Source organism: Eucalyptus grandis, chromosome 7 (genome assembly GCF_016545825.1).
Source record: "Eucalyptus grandis isolate ANBG69807.140 chromosome 7, ASM1654582v1, whole genome shotgun sequence".
Lineage (NCBI taxonomy): Eukaryota > Viridiplantae > Streptophyta > Magnoliopsida > Myrtales > Myrtaceae > Eucalyptus > Eucalyptus grandis.
Window position 1 is genome coordinate 22,082,049 of NC_052618.1, and position 13,786 is coordinate 22,095,834.

At 41.5% G+C, this 13,786-nt stretch overlaps 2 protein-coding genes across 2 annotated transcripts; both read left to right on the plus strand.

Annotated features, from left to right (window-relative positions):
- Positions 1-5,865, plus strand: LOC104453024 (probable pectin methylesterase CGR3). The gene is made up of 7 exons (XM_010067526.3): positions 1-243; positions 843-985; positions 1,204-1,243; positions 1,563-1,604; positions 2,272-2,646; positions 4,857-4,912; positions 5,366-5,865. The coding sequence occupies exons 2-7, from the start codon at positions 863-865 to the stop codon at positions 5,516-5,518; spliced, it is 789 nt and encodes a 262-aa protein (XP_010065828.2). The 5' UTR covers positions 1-243; positions 843-862; the 3' UTR covers positions 5,519-5,865.
- Positions 5,866-7,863: 1,998 nt separating this feature from the next.
- On the plus strand, positions 7,864-13,116 carry LOC104453025 (protein trichome birefringence-like 13). The gene is made up of 6 exons (XM_010067527.3): positions 7,864-8,493; positions 8,808-8,985; positions 10,486-10,626; positions 11,581-11,701; positions 12,290-12,424; positions 12,620-13,116. Exons 1-6 carry the CDS (start codon positions 8,067-8,069, stop codon positions 12,881-12,883), a joined length of 1,266 nt encoding a protein of 421 aa, XP_010065829.2. The 5' UTR covers positions 7,864-8,066; the 3' UTR covers positions 12,884-13,116.
- Positions 13,117-13,786: the final 670 nt, after the last annotated feature.

The following is a 13,786-nucleotide window of genomic DNA, read 5'->3' on the forward strand; positions in this document are numbered from 1 at the left end:
AATCGGCAACGCGACACCAGCGCACGGGGGACAGCAATACGGGTGGCGCGTAAAACTCCCTCTAGTTTTCCCTTTCTTACTTATAAATTAACTGAACAGTCAACTCGGTACAGAAGCGCACGAGAATCTTCTCTCTCCCTGTCTCTTTCTCTGTCTCTGTTTCTCTCTCTGTGTGTGGAGCTGAAGTGTGGAGTCGTACTGGGTCAGATCTAGATCCTGCCCACCTCCCGCAATCCCCACCAGGTAATGGGTTTTCTTCAGCGGTGGCGAATTCACAGTCTTTGATGCGGTCTGAACAGCTGCAGTCTCCCGTCTCTTTTTTGGCCGGTCAAGTGCGGTTCTTTTTGCCTCGGGTCGAGGCCGATGGGGGTGTTTCGTTCTGGGTGCCTGCTGCTTTCGGCGTTGGTGTTGGTCCGGGAATGCTCTCTAGCGTTTTGAGCAGTAATGGTGTTGGATTTGGGAGGACCCAGTTTGGGTTTGAGTTGGGATTTGTTTATTCTTGGCTTTGGCAAGTTATGCTAGCTTGGTCGTTTTGTAGTGACTGGTCGTTAGTAGATTAACTTAAAGAAGAGTAATTTAGGTTGCCAGATCGCTTTTGGGCTCCCGTTTTGTCCTTTGTTTTTTGTGGAGGATATGCAAGATTGGCGTTGTCTGTGGAAAACGAAATCCGGGACCGTTCGTGATGGTTCTCTTAGGTTGCGTGAGGCGGGAGTGCGTGCGGAGAATGAGAAAAGTTGGATGGCAGGGAGTGATCCCAAATGAAATTTATCAGTGGACACTTGTGCTTAGTCGTGTGTGCTGATTTTCTTCTTCTTTTTCTTTTTCCTTTTTTTTTTTATCAGATTGAAAATTTAATAGCAACATGTCGAGGAGGGCTGCAAATGTGGCAAGGCGCTTTGCAGATGGTGGAAGCATCCCATTTGTTGGTGCGGTGCAATCCAAAGCACGGTCGTCGCCTTTGCTACCTATCGGACTTTTAGTCGTGGTATGTTGCAGTCCTGCCGTTGCTCTCTGCTGTTCACTTCCCTGGTCTTATCTTATCTTATATAAGCTTTTCCTTGTAAATATTAACGACCTCATGTTCTGCTTTCTTTGAAATGATTTCCAATTTTCCTTTACGTTCTTTTGCTTCTATTGATTAACTAATGCTGATCTGAATTCCAGTGATTTGTTTGACCTCTTTGATTGCTTGTTCACTTTCAGGGTGCAATCCTTCTGATTGGTTACTCTTTTAGTGGATCAGGTGTGTACTCAATCTTTTCATTTGGTTATTGTTTGCTGAAGAAATTCCTTCAAGCATGTAGATTATGTAGCAATAGCTCCCTCCATAGAGTTTGCACTAGCTCAAACATGTCTCAGAATTTGTTCATTTACTAGCGCCACCCAATGGATTTAGTAGCAAAAAGGACTGGGGTATTAGTGTTTCAAAGAATGTTGGCTGCCGAATGGATAGGATGTTAACTGCGAAATTCTGGTTTTCATTTTTTGCTCAGGTTTTTAGTAAAATAAACAGTATTACTTGTATTTATGGACTGAATCAATCTTCTGGATTTGTGTGACAGGAGGATCAAGGGGTGATGGAGATGCTGTAAGTAGAATTGAAGGTAAAGTTCGACAAATTTTCTCTTTCCTCTCATTACATAAATTCCTGTACGCTACTGGTATGGGGTAGTTGATACTTTTTTATTTTTCATAAGCCATTGTTTGTGTCCAGTTTTATCTTGTCCTTTTCAGCAAAATAGACCTCTGCTTTTGCTTTTGCCTTGCATCTGATAGAATCTGTTGGTGTTGTACCAAATTTCTGCTAGGCGATACCAAGAAGTGACACGTTAGTAAGCCCAAGTCAGCTCATGAATGATAATTGATTTGTGATTATAAGCTGACATATGGATGAAGTATATATCTCTTACCTCATATGTTCTTGGGCAATAATGTCCCAACCTCACCAGCTTTTATTCTTTACATCAACGACTGGATTATGGTCCTATTTCTTTCTTTCTTTCTTTTTTTTTACTTTTTCATTCTTTTCCTCGTCATCTGATCATACTTGTAAATTGCTGGGTCCTGTCAAAAAAATATCTGCATATTCTGTGGAGTATACTTGCAGCAATCCTGCCCCACTTGAGGTTATACAATAATACAACTGTGTCAAGGTGGAAACTGTAGTCTAATTAATGTCTTCTTGAGGACATCAATCTCCATTTTAGTGCCATGTATAGAACTGTTTATAAGGGGACATAAATCCAAACTTGAAGCGAGATCCTTTTGCAGGTGGTGTACCATGCAGTCTGGAAGTGCTGAGAGCATTACCTGTTCTGAAGAAAGCATATGGTGACAGCATGCACAAAGTGTTGCATGTAGGTCCCGAAAGTTGTTCAGTGGTGTCTCAATTGTTAAAGGAAGAAGATACTGAAGCTTGGGGTGTTGAACCATATGATATAGATGAAGCTGGGGCCAACTGCAAAAGGCTTGTTCGCAAAGCAATTGTACGGGTAGCTGATATCAAGTTTCCTCTTCCTTACCGGGCAAAATCTTTTTCTCTTGTCATAGTTTCGGATGCGTTGGACTACCTGTCTCCAAGATATGTTAACAAAACCCTTCCAGAATTGGCAAGGGTATCTGCTGATGGTGTTGTCATTTTCACAGGTAATGTTTTATATCTAAGTTATTTTCTGCAATATGGATTTGTTATTTTGATGATAAAGTTGATTAGAACCTCATTCAACCTGGTCTAGTTGTAGTTTTTTGATGGTAGGCTTCTAATGCATATTAGACAATGTGGATCCAGTTGTCAATATGATCTCATATTCTTCAAATTGCCAGTAGAAGGTTCCTGCTCTAGTCAGATGCAGTCTGAGATGATATCTTAACAGGAGAGTTGTATTCTAGTGCATGTCATAGTATAGAGTGTATGTATGTCATGAGAAAACTGATTTATACAGAAGCATGTTAGAAAACCGCCCAAATGGCTTTGTCACTCTTTGAGACTGCAAATCCTGAAATAAGTACTGGACTGAAGGATGCACAGGAAAATGTGTGCAAGTGTTTATATGAGTGCATGTGTGCATCATATGCTGAGAAGGGAAGGAAAAGGGGAAGATTTAATAAAGCACGAGAGAAATCTTATGGTCCTTTTTTGTCATAATTGATGGGAAGTGCATGTGATCTAGTTTAGGGTTAAAATCATAAAAATTTCCAAAACCTGTATCCCATGACACATTTGTCCCTTCAATTTTCAACCTCACAAGAAGTCCTAAGTTGGTTCTCCATGAAACATCTTCTCCAAACTAATTTTTGTCCCACAAAAGATCTGAAACCGATTCCCTTGGCCCAAACTAGAAGTCCTGCAATGCTCTTCATGGCCACCAATTTTCTGATCAAATGCAAGCCACACTTTGTGTTCCGAAACACTCTCGGAAATTGTTGACCAAGAGAAAGGTATAAAAGGAGAAACAATAAAGAAAGAAGAAGTGACAAGAAGTCGACTGCTGGTTGGGAACAGAAAAATCTATCTCCCTTGTGCTGATTTTACCTCTCAAAATCTTTCCATATTTTGGGAGACCCCACCAAATTTTGCCGATGCCATGCTTGCATGCCAGAATGTCACACCAAACTGCCTCCATCGTTTCATTGTTGAGCACCAAGATTTTGTTGCATTCGGCCCCCTTCGAATTTTCGTACGTTTTGAAGAATGGCGGCGTGCCCAATCAAGTTCTCCTGTGATCTTGAAGCCACATTCCTTGTTGCTCATGAGAAATCCCTCAAGAATGCAGTGGTTGGATAGCTTGCGCCGGAGGTCCGGGGTGGACTGGGCATGCTTGCCAAGAATCATACTCTGCCTATTTCTCTACTTACAGTACTTGAGCATATCCTGCAAGGCCTCATTAGGATCTTTGGGGGATCTTTGGGTGTGGCTCACCCTCTCCGTTTAGTGTAGCTGCCTTTGCCATTCATACTCTGGCTCTGTATTTCCTAAAATTACAGTAGTCCTCCCTTCACACCAGTCATTGCTTATGATTTCTTGCTTTTTGGTGACAAACATGGGAAGTGAAGTTCGATGATGAGCTCTTATCATCAACGGACATGAAGACAGAGTGGCAAAGTGCACATGGACATCTGATGGGGAAGGGGAGTGAAAATGGTCTGTGAGAGGGAAAGCATTAAAAATGGCCATGACTAGGAGAGGAGTAAGAGGAAAAAAGAGAGAGGATGAAGAAGGCAAAACACAGAGATGAAGGCAGAAACAGAGGGAAAACCCAGAGACATACTGACTGAGATTGAGATGATGATGTGAGAAGGTGGCGCTTGCAGAGCAATACGTAATACATTTTTTCTCGATAAATGGCGATATATATGCTATAAATACAGGGAGGAAGAGAGGCATGCTACTCTCCTATCCTCTAACATGTCTGGATCTCTGTCCTCTCGACACTATGCTGGCATGTGTACATTGAGATCTGGAATTAAATATTGCCCAAATTAAAACACTGCCGATTCCCCTTAAAATATTGCTGAGTAAAAGATTTGGGCCCCCTTTCTCTCCTTTTTCCTTTTTGTGGTTGCAATAGGGCACTGTCCTTCTCTATCTTGTTTGTTATTTTATTGTTTCTTACTTTGAGAAGATTCCCCAGTAAATGGAGTTATATGATTTAATTCTACTGAGCTATTGTTTTGCTGTTCATTAAGTCCTTCATGCACATTGTAGGCACTTTATGGTTCTTTGCTAATCAGCTACATTTAACTGGGAAAAGAGAGTCAATTACTAGTTCTGTAGATATTTTTTCTGGGCTCTGGAGCATTAAAATTACACTTCTCATGGTGACCGATTTTAATTCTTTTTGCTGTTGCTTTTGCAGGCTATCCAGGTCAGCAGAGACCTAAAGTTGCTGAGTTATCAAGATTTGGCCGTCCAGTGAGTTGTCATCACTTTCTGATATTGATGGTTCTTACACTTACTATTTACCAGAATAATTTTAGGCTTGAAAGATGATATAATTATATTGTGTCACTGGTGTTATCTTTACCATTCCATGACTGAACTGGAGGCATTTGATGAAATGATGTTTTTAACACAAAGTAAAGTTGCAGAGAGAGTATGAATGCAAGAGAAGTATGAATAACATATTTGAGATCACAAAATATAGATTTTCTTTTGGTCATGGATGGCAAATTATAGTTTACAAGCAGAAAAATGTTAATGAAAATTTAGTGATGACAAGTTGTGATCCAGTGCTACGAGCGTTTAATGTTTGCTTACTAGAGAATGTGCCAGCCCCCAGCAAAGGTTTACAGTTTATATACCTGTGCATTTTAAAGATTTACTAATTTTCATCACTTATGGTATGTAAACGATCCTTTTTTGAAGGCCAAATTGCGGAGCTCATCTTGGTGGATAAAATACTTTTTCCAGAGCAAACTAGAAGAAAACGAATCTGCCACGAAGAAGTTCGAGCAAGCTTCAGTTAAGCAGTCATATAAACCGGCCTGCCAGGTTTTCCATCTGAAATCGTTGCCTTGAAATCCCACAGTGAAGTCTTGTTCTCTGAGCTTCCTGAAGAAACAGCAGGGCAGCAAGATCCTTCAAACTTCACACCCAAAGGGTTGTGTCAACAGTCGGATGGCCCGATCAGTTTTACCAGTGATATCATAAATTTGTTTAATTTCTTAGTATAAATTCAGGGGAGGATGCACCAAGTTGGCTTCCACCCTTACATAATTCTGAGAATAGGTCTTTATTTTTTCAGAAGCTGCTACGTGGTAGTTTCCTTTTGTTATGTCTATTGAAAACGATAGCTCATGAATTTTGATTATGATGGTCTTGTCTTTGGTTAATACTATATGGATGGCCTATCAGATCTACTGTCATGTGCTGGATTCCTGCTGAAATAGAAGTGGAGGGAAGTTAACGTTGGACAGATTACAGTAGAGGAAGACTCCATGTTGATTGCATCATGGCCTCTAAGGAGCAAATCTTGCAAGTCATGTCAACTGCTGTGTCCTCCACATTTTCAGATTTACAGGGATTTCGTTTCGATTGTGTCCGTCACGACCCTCGTGTATCTGAACTTCATGCCTGGACAGGATGGTTTCGTTTCCGAGTCTTGGAATGCCTGAGTAAAGAGATATAATGAATTTGATTGTGTGGAGCGACGTCGGTTTGGTTTTCGGGCGACCATATCGACGTTCGTCACCACGTAATGTGTGTGGATTGTCTGTCTATGCAGGGGAATTGTCAATGGGTCACGTTGCGGCGACCAGGGAATAAGTGGTTGCAGGCACTACTGTAATGAGCTACTCGTTAACTAGTTTTTGCCATGTGAAGCTTTTTAGATTCTACTCTTGAAACGAGGGTTGCCCTGTTCTAATCTCTGCCTTCCTAGTTTCCGACGAGTTCGCCCCTTACGCACCGGAAGATCTAGGGTGATAATGTTGGGGCCATACTTCAGATGCTCAAAATAGCATTCGACTATTTACGTGGAAACTTGGAATTTCTGAGCTCTACTCTAAATCGGGAATTGGGACCTACCTAGCCGAACTGACTGGTTTTGGATTGTTCAGGAGGGGTTTGGTCCGGTTTTTGGTTCCACGTAAGGAATTGGATTGATTAAATCATCCTTGATTGATGGCTTGGCCAAAATTCTTTAATTTTTATTGTTATTTATTCTGAATTAAATCCTAAACAGTAGATTACTAGGGATGGAAGATGGGCAATCAGTTGATAGACTTGAGCGAAGCTCTATTTATCTTGCGGTAATTTTTGACACCATCCCATCTCACCCCATGCACGATGCGCTATCATATACTGTTCTACCCAGCAGTAACTAGTACCAAAGCACTGATGTGGGGTTTATCTTCCTGCCCAAAATTTTCTTTTTGAGTGAATGGGAATACGAAATATAACATTATGATCTTATTATTTTTGTCAAAAGAAAATCTAAGATCTTATTATACGCAGTCTCTTTTTGAACAATCACTATGTATATATTGTTTCTTATAGAAGGTATGTATCCATCAAAAACTTTTTAAGGACTTGCTCACGTCTAACTTTTAAGGAATAGAAGAAATAAAAATAAAAAAAAAAAAGAAGAGGAAAAATGATCCGTTTGGTTTAATTTTTGGGAAATGCTTTTGCAATCCCCAAAGTAATTTTGAATGAATGGGCATTTTGTGAAGGCAAGTGTGTTTGGAAACTTATTTTTGTGTATATTTTACAAAACAACTTTAAGGTGAAAAGAAAAAAAAAAGAAAAAGAAAAGGGAGGAGGAGATGCAATTGCTTGGCGGCAATGGTGGTGGTGGTGGTGATGGCGGTGGCAATGGCGGGAGGCGGCTTGCCTGAGGTCACCGACCGACCTTAGGCGACACTTGGGTCGCACAACCTAGTTGCCCGGGTCATGCTAACTTCAGGCGACGCCTGCGTCGCTCGACCTTAGGTGCTACCTAGGTGACGCCCGAGGTCGCCTGACCTTGAGACGAGGCTTCTCGGTGGCCAAATCTAGTCGCTTGTGGTTGAGCATTGCCCGCTTAGGTTGAGCTTCACGGTGAAGTAGCAAGTCCAAGAAGAAGGAAGAAGACGATGAATGGTATTTTTCGAGATAAAAGAGGAAAAGAGCAATATTAAAAGAAAAAAAAATTCCATTAAAAATTTTAGACTAGCAATCCAAATGTTGGTATTTGATAAATGGAGACTCAAAAGTGTGAACCAAAAGCAAAAAAAAAGTCATTAATTTTGGGATTTGATCTTGAAATCAAATTAAGTGGGTCAATTCTCGATTTTACAAGCTGCAATCAACTCTATCCAGTCCGATTCCAAGTTGACAATCCACCCAACCTAAAATCGATTCCCTAAACTCGAGGAGATCGAGCGTGGTCATTTTGAACATATATCAATGCTCCTTTGTATGAATGACTAGACGATTTTGATGTCGAGCATCGAACCCAACTTTGAATGGGTCTGACCCGACCCGGAAAGCACGATCCATTTTCGCGTCCTGCACACTTTCTAAGTTCCAGCGCAGATCGGCGACGGCGGCGGCGGCGGCGGCGGCTCTGAACCTCCGACGGCCAATGGCCACCGCGAGAGACCTCCGATCGAAGCCCAACTCCCTCCTCCCCCTCCTCTCCCTCCTCTGCTTCGTCTCCCTCTTACTCGCCCTCTCCCTCTTCCGCCGAGCCGCCTCCCCGACCCCCGCCGCCGCCTCCCACCAGACCCTCGAGGTGAAGCGGCATCCGCCGGCCGGGGCCGCCGCCACCGGCGGCGGGGGGCGGCGGCCCTGCGATTACTCCGTGGGGTCCTGGATCTACGACCCGAGCTTCGAATCGCCGGTCCGGTACGACGGCTCCTGCAAGGAGATATTCAAGGGGTGGAACTGCATCGCCGGCGGCAAGCCCGGCGCCCGCGACCTGGGCAAGTGGCGGTGGAAGCCCGCGGCCTGCGATTTGCCCGCATTCGATCCGGTCGGGTTCCTGGAGATGAACAGGAATACCAACATCGGTACTCCCTCTCTCTCTGTGCCGTGTCTTACTGTGAAGTGATGTGCGTGCGTGCGCGTACTAGCTGAGAATGCGTTGGGGGAAGAAGGAAAGCGGTCTTAGCAATGGGTAATTCATGGACTCTGCAGTTGAGCGCATGATAGAATGATTCTGCGGTGAAATTGTTGATTTTGTGTGACGTTTTCACGTGAATCCTGAATTCAATTGCTGGGGAAGTTGACAGTTGTTGCTTGGCGCTTGATTCGGAGTTGATTGGAATTTAGTTAATTATAGCTTAATGCTGTCCCCTGGGAGCTGATACATTCGATGGTGCAGGGTTCGTTGGCGATTCCTTGAACAGGAATATGTTTGTCTCTCTTTTCTGCTCTTTGAAGAAGGTATCGGGTGAGGTTAAGAAGTGGCGGCCTGCTGGTGCCGATCGGGGGTTCACGTTTCTTCGGTACAACCTTACCATTGCTTATCACAGGACGAATCTCTTGGCTCGTTATGGTAGGTAAGCTATGCTTTACATGATGATGGCTATGTTGCTCACATGTTCTTTCTTTCCTTTCTGACTGTGGTCATTTATCTACATTCTTTTTCTAGGTTAATTTTAGAGAAACTGGTTGATCACGTTGAGCTGAATTATGCTCTGTCTGATTGTTCAGTCATTTGGCTTTTTCCAGCCTTTGTGCCTTCAAATAAGAATTTGAAGAATAATGAATGCTGCATAATTATTGTATTGATGGTAATAGTGCCTCTGTAGATCCAATCTAATGAAGAATAATGAATGCTGCATAATTATTGTATTGATGGTAATAGTGCCTCTGTAGATCCAATCTAAGGCTAGCTAAAAGAACCATTGCCTGGAACCTTCTCTTTGAATTTGAAGTGGGAGTTGGCTCTATCTTTTACTTCTAATATTCTCATCAGCCCAAGCCATCAAAATTTGATTGTTGTACTGTTGAACAAACTAAGCAGCTTGGAGCATATAAAAAGGCTTGAAGTGGCAACTAGACTTCCATTAGCTTAAAAAGCAGAGAGTTAAATGGGTAAGTTCTGTAAACTGAAACATGTGTGTGGACTTATATTCTTTAGCTAAGTGATATATGTATGGAGGTGATTGTTGGTAAGAGGATGAAGGTGCTGTGAACGACATGCTTTGTTTATGTATTGTCTGTGAGGTCCTTCTATTCTTCATTTATCTGTAGTAGCATGTTATCTATGTTCTTTGTTCAGTTATTGTGCATATCTATTTTGCATTTATTTGTTGGTGCTTATTGATCTATTTTAAAATATGAATTTGGTTGCTGGCATTGGAGAACTTGTTTGCAGTTTTAATTACAAGGCATTTAGGCTTTAGGTGGTCAGTGATATGGCTGCATCGTAAAGAAGCAGAGGAATTCTTTCTGCCTCTTTGAGAAAGATGCAGTTAATCTGTCGAGTTCTTTATTGCTTGGGCTTGCTTTCTGTAAAAGATTTCTTGCATTGTCCTTTCTTGGGTACTTCGTTCCAAATGGCTTTTTCCATTTTTGTAAGTGCAAGCTTCATTTTGTTGTTAGTGTATCTTAAGGAGTATTGTTTTAAGCATAGGTTAATTTGATGTTTTGTGCTAATATGTAAAATATACTTTGCATCGCACTCTAATAGCTTGAGCGTTTGGAGTAAATGGTTGTGCATATTACCATAAGCTGGTATTAGAGCCAGGCTTCCGCATCCTTCATGCCCCAAGTTATTTTGTGTATGTGTGCTACCCATTCCATGTACCATCCTTATGGTGTCTACCTGGCTTGCACGTGAGAAGGGGTAATAAAATATTATCCAACATCACTTGACTATACTTGGTTTGACTGGATCTTAATGTGGTCTCTCCCCACTTTGTTTTTGGGTTGCAATTTCTAAGATTTTGAAACATTTTTGATGTTCCAAAGTTGATTCGGTTTAACCATTAAATTTGATAAGCATTGGTATTACGCTTGTTGACCCTGGCTGCTTGGCTTTGGGTTGAATGCAGGTGGTCAGCTAATGCCGATGATGGGGAACTGGTGTCCCTTGGATATAAGGAAGGTTATAGAGTTGATGTAGATCTTCCAGAAGGGACATGGGCTGCGGCTCCTCAGTTTCATGATATTCTAATATTCAATACTGGGCACTGGTAAAAATGTTTTTCCCCTATCTGCATGGCCAACCTGTAGAAGGGCCTCATAATCGTTGATAGTTGACATGGCAGAATTGTGTATGGTAGCTGCTGTCCTAATTTCACTCATGGATACTAAATAGATAGTAATTTAGTCAATTAAAAGTCTGGATCAGGAGTAAACAGTGGGTTTTTGCTTTTAATAATGATTCTGAGAAAAGCCTTTGGCATAGTTTCTCTGCATCCTTTATGTTTATTCATCCCAACATCTGAAGTTTCTTTGATTCAGTCCCATTAATTTTACATACTACCACACAATTTGCAGGCCTTGCCTGAACACTGGGATTGTCTATTATCTTTTGATGGTTGTTTTAATTGGGCTGTTCAGTGCGATGGATATTGTGAATGATGTTGCCAGTTTAGCATGTGCTGATTGGAGTTTCTTTTTCCTTGATAAATAATTTGTTTTGTGGATTGACTGGTAAGCAGCAAGACTGAGAAGAAATGTTCTACCTTTTTTCTTTGGGAAGGAAAAGAAAAAAGGGTTCCCGTGTGAGCGTGCGTTGGTGGGGGTGGGGGGTGGGGGTGGGGAGTGGGTTGGTGATGGTTGTCAAATTAATACATGAGGACTAGATGCACAAATATTCCTGAATTCCAAGTTTTAGCGGCAACCCTTTATTTGCATGTTGATGTTATTTGCCCTGACAAGCTGCACATTTTGGTGCATCTTGAACTAAAAGAGAACACTAAGAAATATTTCCATGTTCCTCCTTTCCCCAGAATTTAAGAAAGTGGGTTAGGAAGCCTCCTCGTCTTTATGCGAAATCAAAAGTTAGAATGCAAGACTATACATTCATTCACCCTTTATTTCCCATCCTCTAATTGCTTATCCTGGTAAAAACCATAGCACTGAAACTTGCAAATTTGAGCATTTCTTGACATAAACTATGGCATGTCATCTTTTGCTTATAGGTGGTGGGCTCCTTCAAAATTTGACCCAATAAAGTCACCCATGCTTTTCTTCAGAAAGGGTCAGCCGCTGATCCCTCCGTTGAAACCTGATATCGGCTTGGATTTGGTTCTCGAAAACATGGTATGCCTTTTTATATTTTTATTCATTATGTCAGTTATGCTTGATTAGATTAGTATGCCAATAGGTTTCAGCGATCAACTTTGCATGATGCTTGTGATCTTCCTCTGCTGCTTAAAATCTAGGATATTAGCACGATAATTAACAATGGCCAATAGCATTGAAAGCTGAACAGAACACTAGAACTTTTGCTTCTTAGTCAGTAATGTCTTTTCGGCAGTTGGAATTTTCTAGAGAATGAACCGCTTGGTATTTTCTCCAAAAGAGGAGAGAGATTGTATACTATGGATTCTGAGGATATAGCCAAAAGTCAAAGGTAGAAGGGTGATAAAATCCTCCCCTACAGATTGGCATATAGTCCAGCAGGGGTCTGGCCATGCATTTCATTGGGATTTTAATCGTACTAACTAAAAGTCTGTTTATTTATTATTATTATTATTTTCACTTTTCAACTGTCATTTGGAAATTTAAGGTCTAATTAGCGCTTGATTAGAATCATTTAAGTTATACAGCTACTTATAGCTTGAGAACTTGAGAAAATTATTCGTGACTGACCAAGAGATTGTTCTGCCGATTTGGGTTGTCCATTAGATGAAGTATGTGAGCAAGGAAGCAAAGTCTGGCACCATCAAATTCTTTCGTACTCAATCACCTAGACATTTTGAGGGGGGAGACTGGGACCAAGGTGGTTCTTGCCCACGTTCTAAACCTTTATTACCAGAACAGGTGAGGTTCTCTTGTTCTCTTGAAATGCTTCTTTCTTTTTTATCAATAAAGATTATATAAGCACTCTTGAAATGCTTCTTTAGTTTAAGCATAACTTGCATTTGCTATCTTGATTCAACTATTCAGTTGCCTGTCACTTACTGTGTGCGACTTATTCATGGCTATTGATAATTTCTTGTCTTCATTCTTCTTCAGGTCGAAGAGCTCTTTGGAATTGAAAATAACGGAACTAATGTGGAGGCACGCCTTGTTAACCAGCACCTCTACAAGGCGCTTAAAGGTTCAGATTTCCACGTGCTGGATATTACTCACTTGAGCGAGTTCAGAGCTGATGCTCACCCATCCACATTTGGTGGGAAGAAACACGATGATTGCATGCATTGGTGCCTACCAGGAATCACGGACACTTGGAACGATATTTTTGTTATACTTTTGACGCAAATTAGACGATCAAGATGAAATTTTCCGAATGCTTTTACCAGATTTCTTTCATTGTTGAGGTCAATGCTGTAAAAGTGCGTTTTACTCATTTTTCTTGCAGGCAAAATGTATACTTCTTAGGTGCACCCAGACTTTGCTCAGACTGCTTGCATATCTGTTTTGTGGTTGTATCTGTTAGAGATGTTCAAGTCCAGTAACTTACTAGGCTTGCGCGCTGAAAGAATTGGATAGGGCGAGATTTGTTCCAAGAATAAGTTGTTCTGCCTTACATTCTTGGATGAGACAACTACCAAAATCCTGGCGTACTGCGTCTCTATGTAAAGACGATGAAAGGAGAGGAAAAGGAACGATACTTCTCTCTTTCCAATGTCGATGTAAAGAAAGAGTAGAGAAGATGTTTTTGGTGCCAAATGGAAGGTTGGATCATAAGGCAGAAGTTTGAACTAGAAGGTTGCAACGCTGAAAGAATTGGATAGGGTGAGAGATTTGTTCCAAGTGTAACTTGTCTTGGATGAAACAGCTATCAAAATCCTCGCGTACTGCATCTCTATGTAAAGACGAGAAAAGTAGAGAAGAAGGAACTATTCGTTTCTCTTTACGATGTCAATGTAAGCAAACAGAGGGGAATATATCTCTGTGGTGCCTCTGAAATATAAGTTACTTTCTAGTGCATATCAGCTAGCTTATTTCTACATTTTCATAGGCAGTAGAGAATAGACATTAAGCTTGGTTAAGTGTCAAAGTCCACCCAAGGTTGTCTTCGGCAGTACCAGTTTGAATCGCTGCCAGCCTTGCGCGAAGCCTTTCGGTCACTGTGCCGGCTCCTGTTTTGTACTCGCACCTGCAGTGATGCAACTGTTGGTACTGGACGAGCAACCTAAGATGAAGGAGAATGGTATATGTGGTTTGCTTTTGATGAGC

Coding starts and splice junctions, on each gene's coding strand:
- LOC104453024 (XM_010067526.3), top strand. CDS start 863: ATGTCGAGGAGGGCTGCAAATGTGGCAAGGCGCTTTGCAGATGGTGGA. Junction 1,244..1,562: donor TTACTCTTTTAGTGGATCAG/GTGTGTACTCAA, acceptor TTTGTGTGACAG/GAGGATCAAGGGGTGATGGA. Junction 1,605..2,271: donor TGCTGTAAGTAGAATTGAAG/GTAAAGTTCGAC, acceptor ATCCTTTTGCAG/GTGGTGTACCATGCAGTCTG.
- LOC104453025 (XM_010067527.3), top strand. CDS start 8,067: ATGGCCACCGCGAGAGACCTCCGATCGAAGCCCAACTCCCTCCTCCCC. Junction 11,702..12,289: donor ATTTGGTTCTCGAAAACATG/GTATGCCTTTTT, acceptor GTTGTCCATTAG/ATGAAGTATGTGAGCAAGGA. Junction 12,425..12,619: donor AACCTTTATTACCAGAACAG/GTGAGGTTCTCT, acceptor ATTCTTCTTCAG/GTCGAAGAGCTCTTTGGAAT.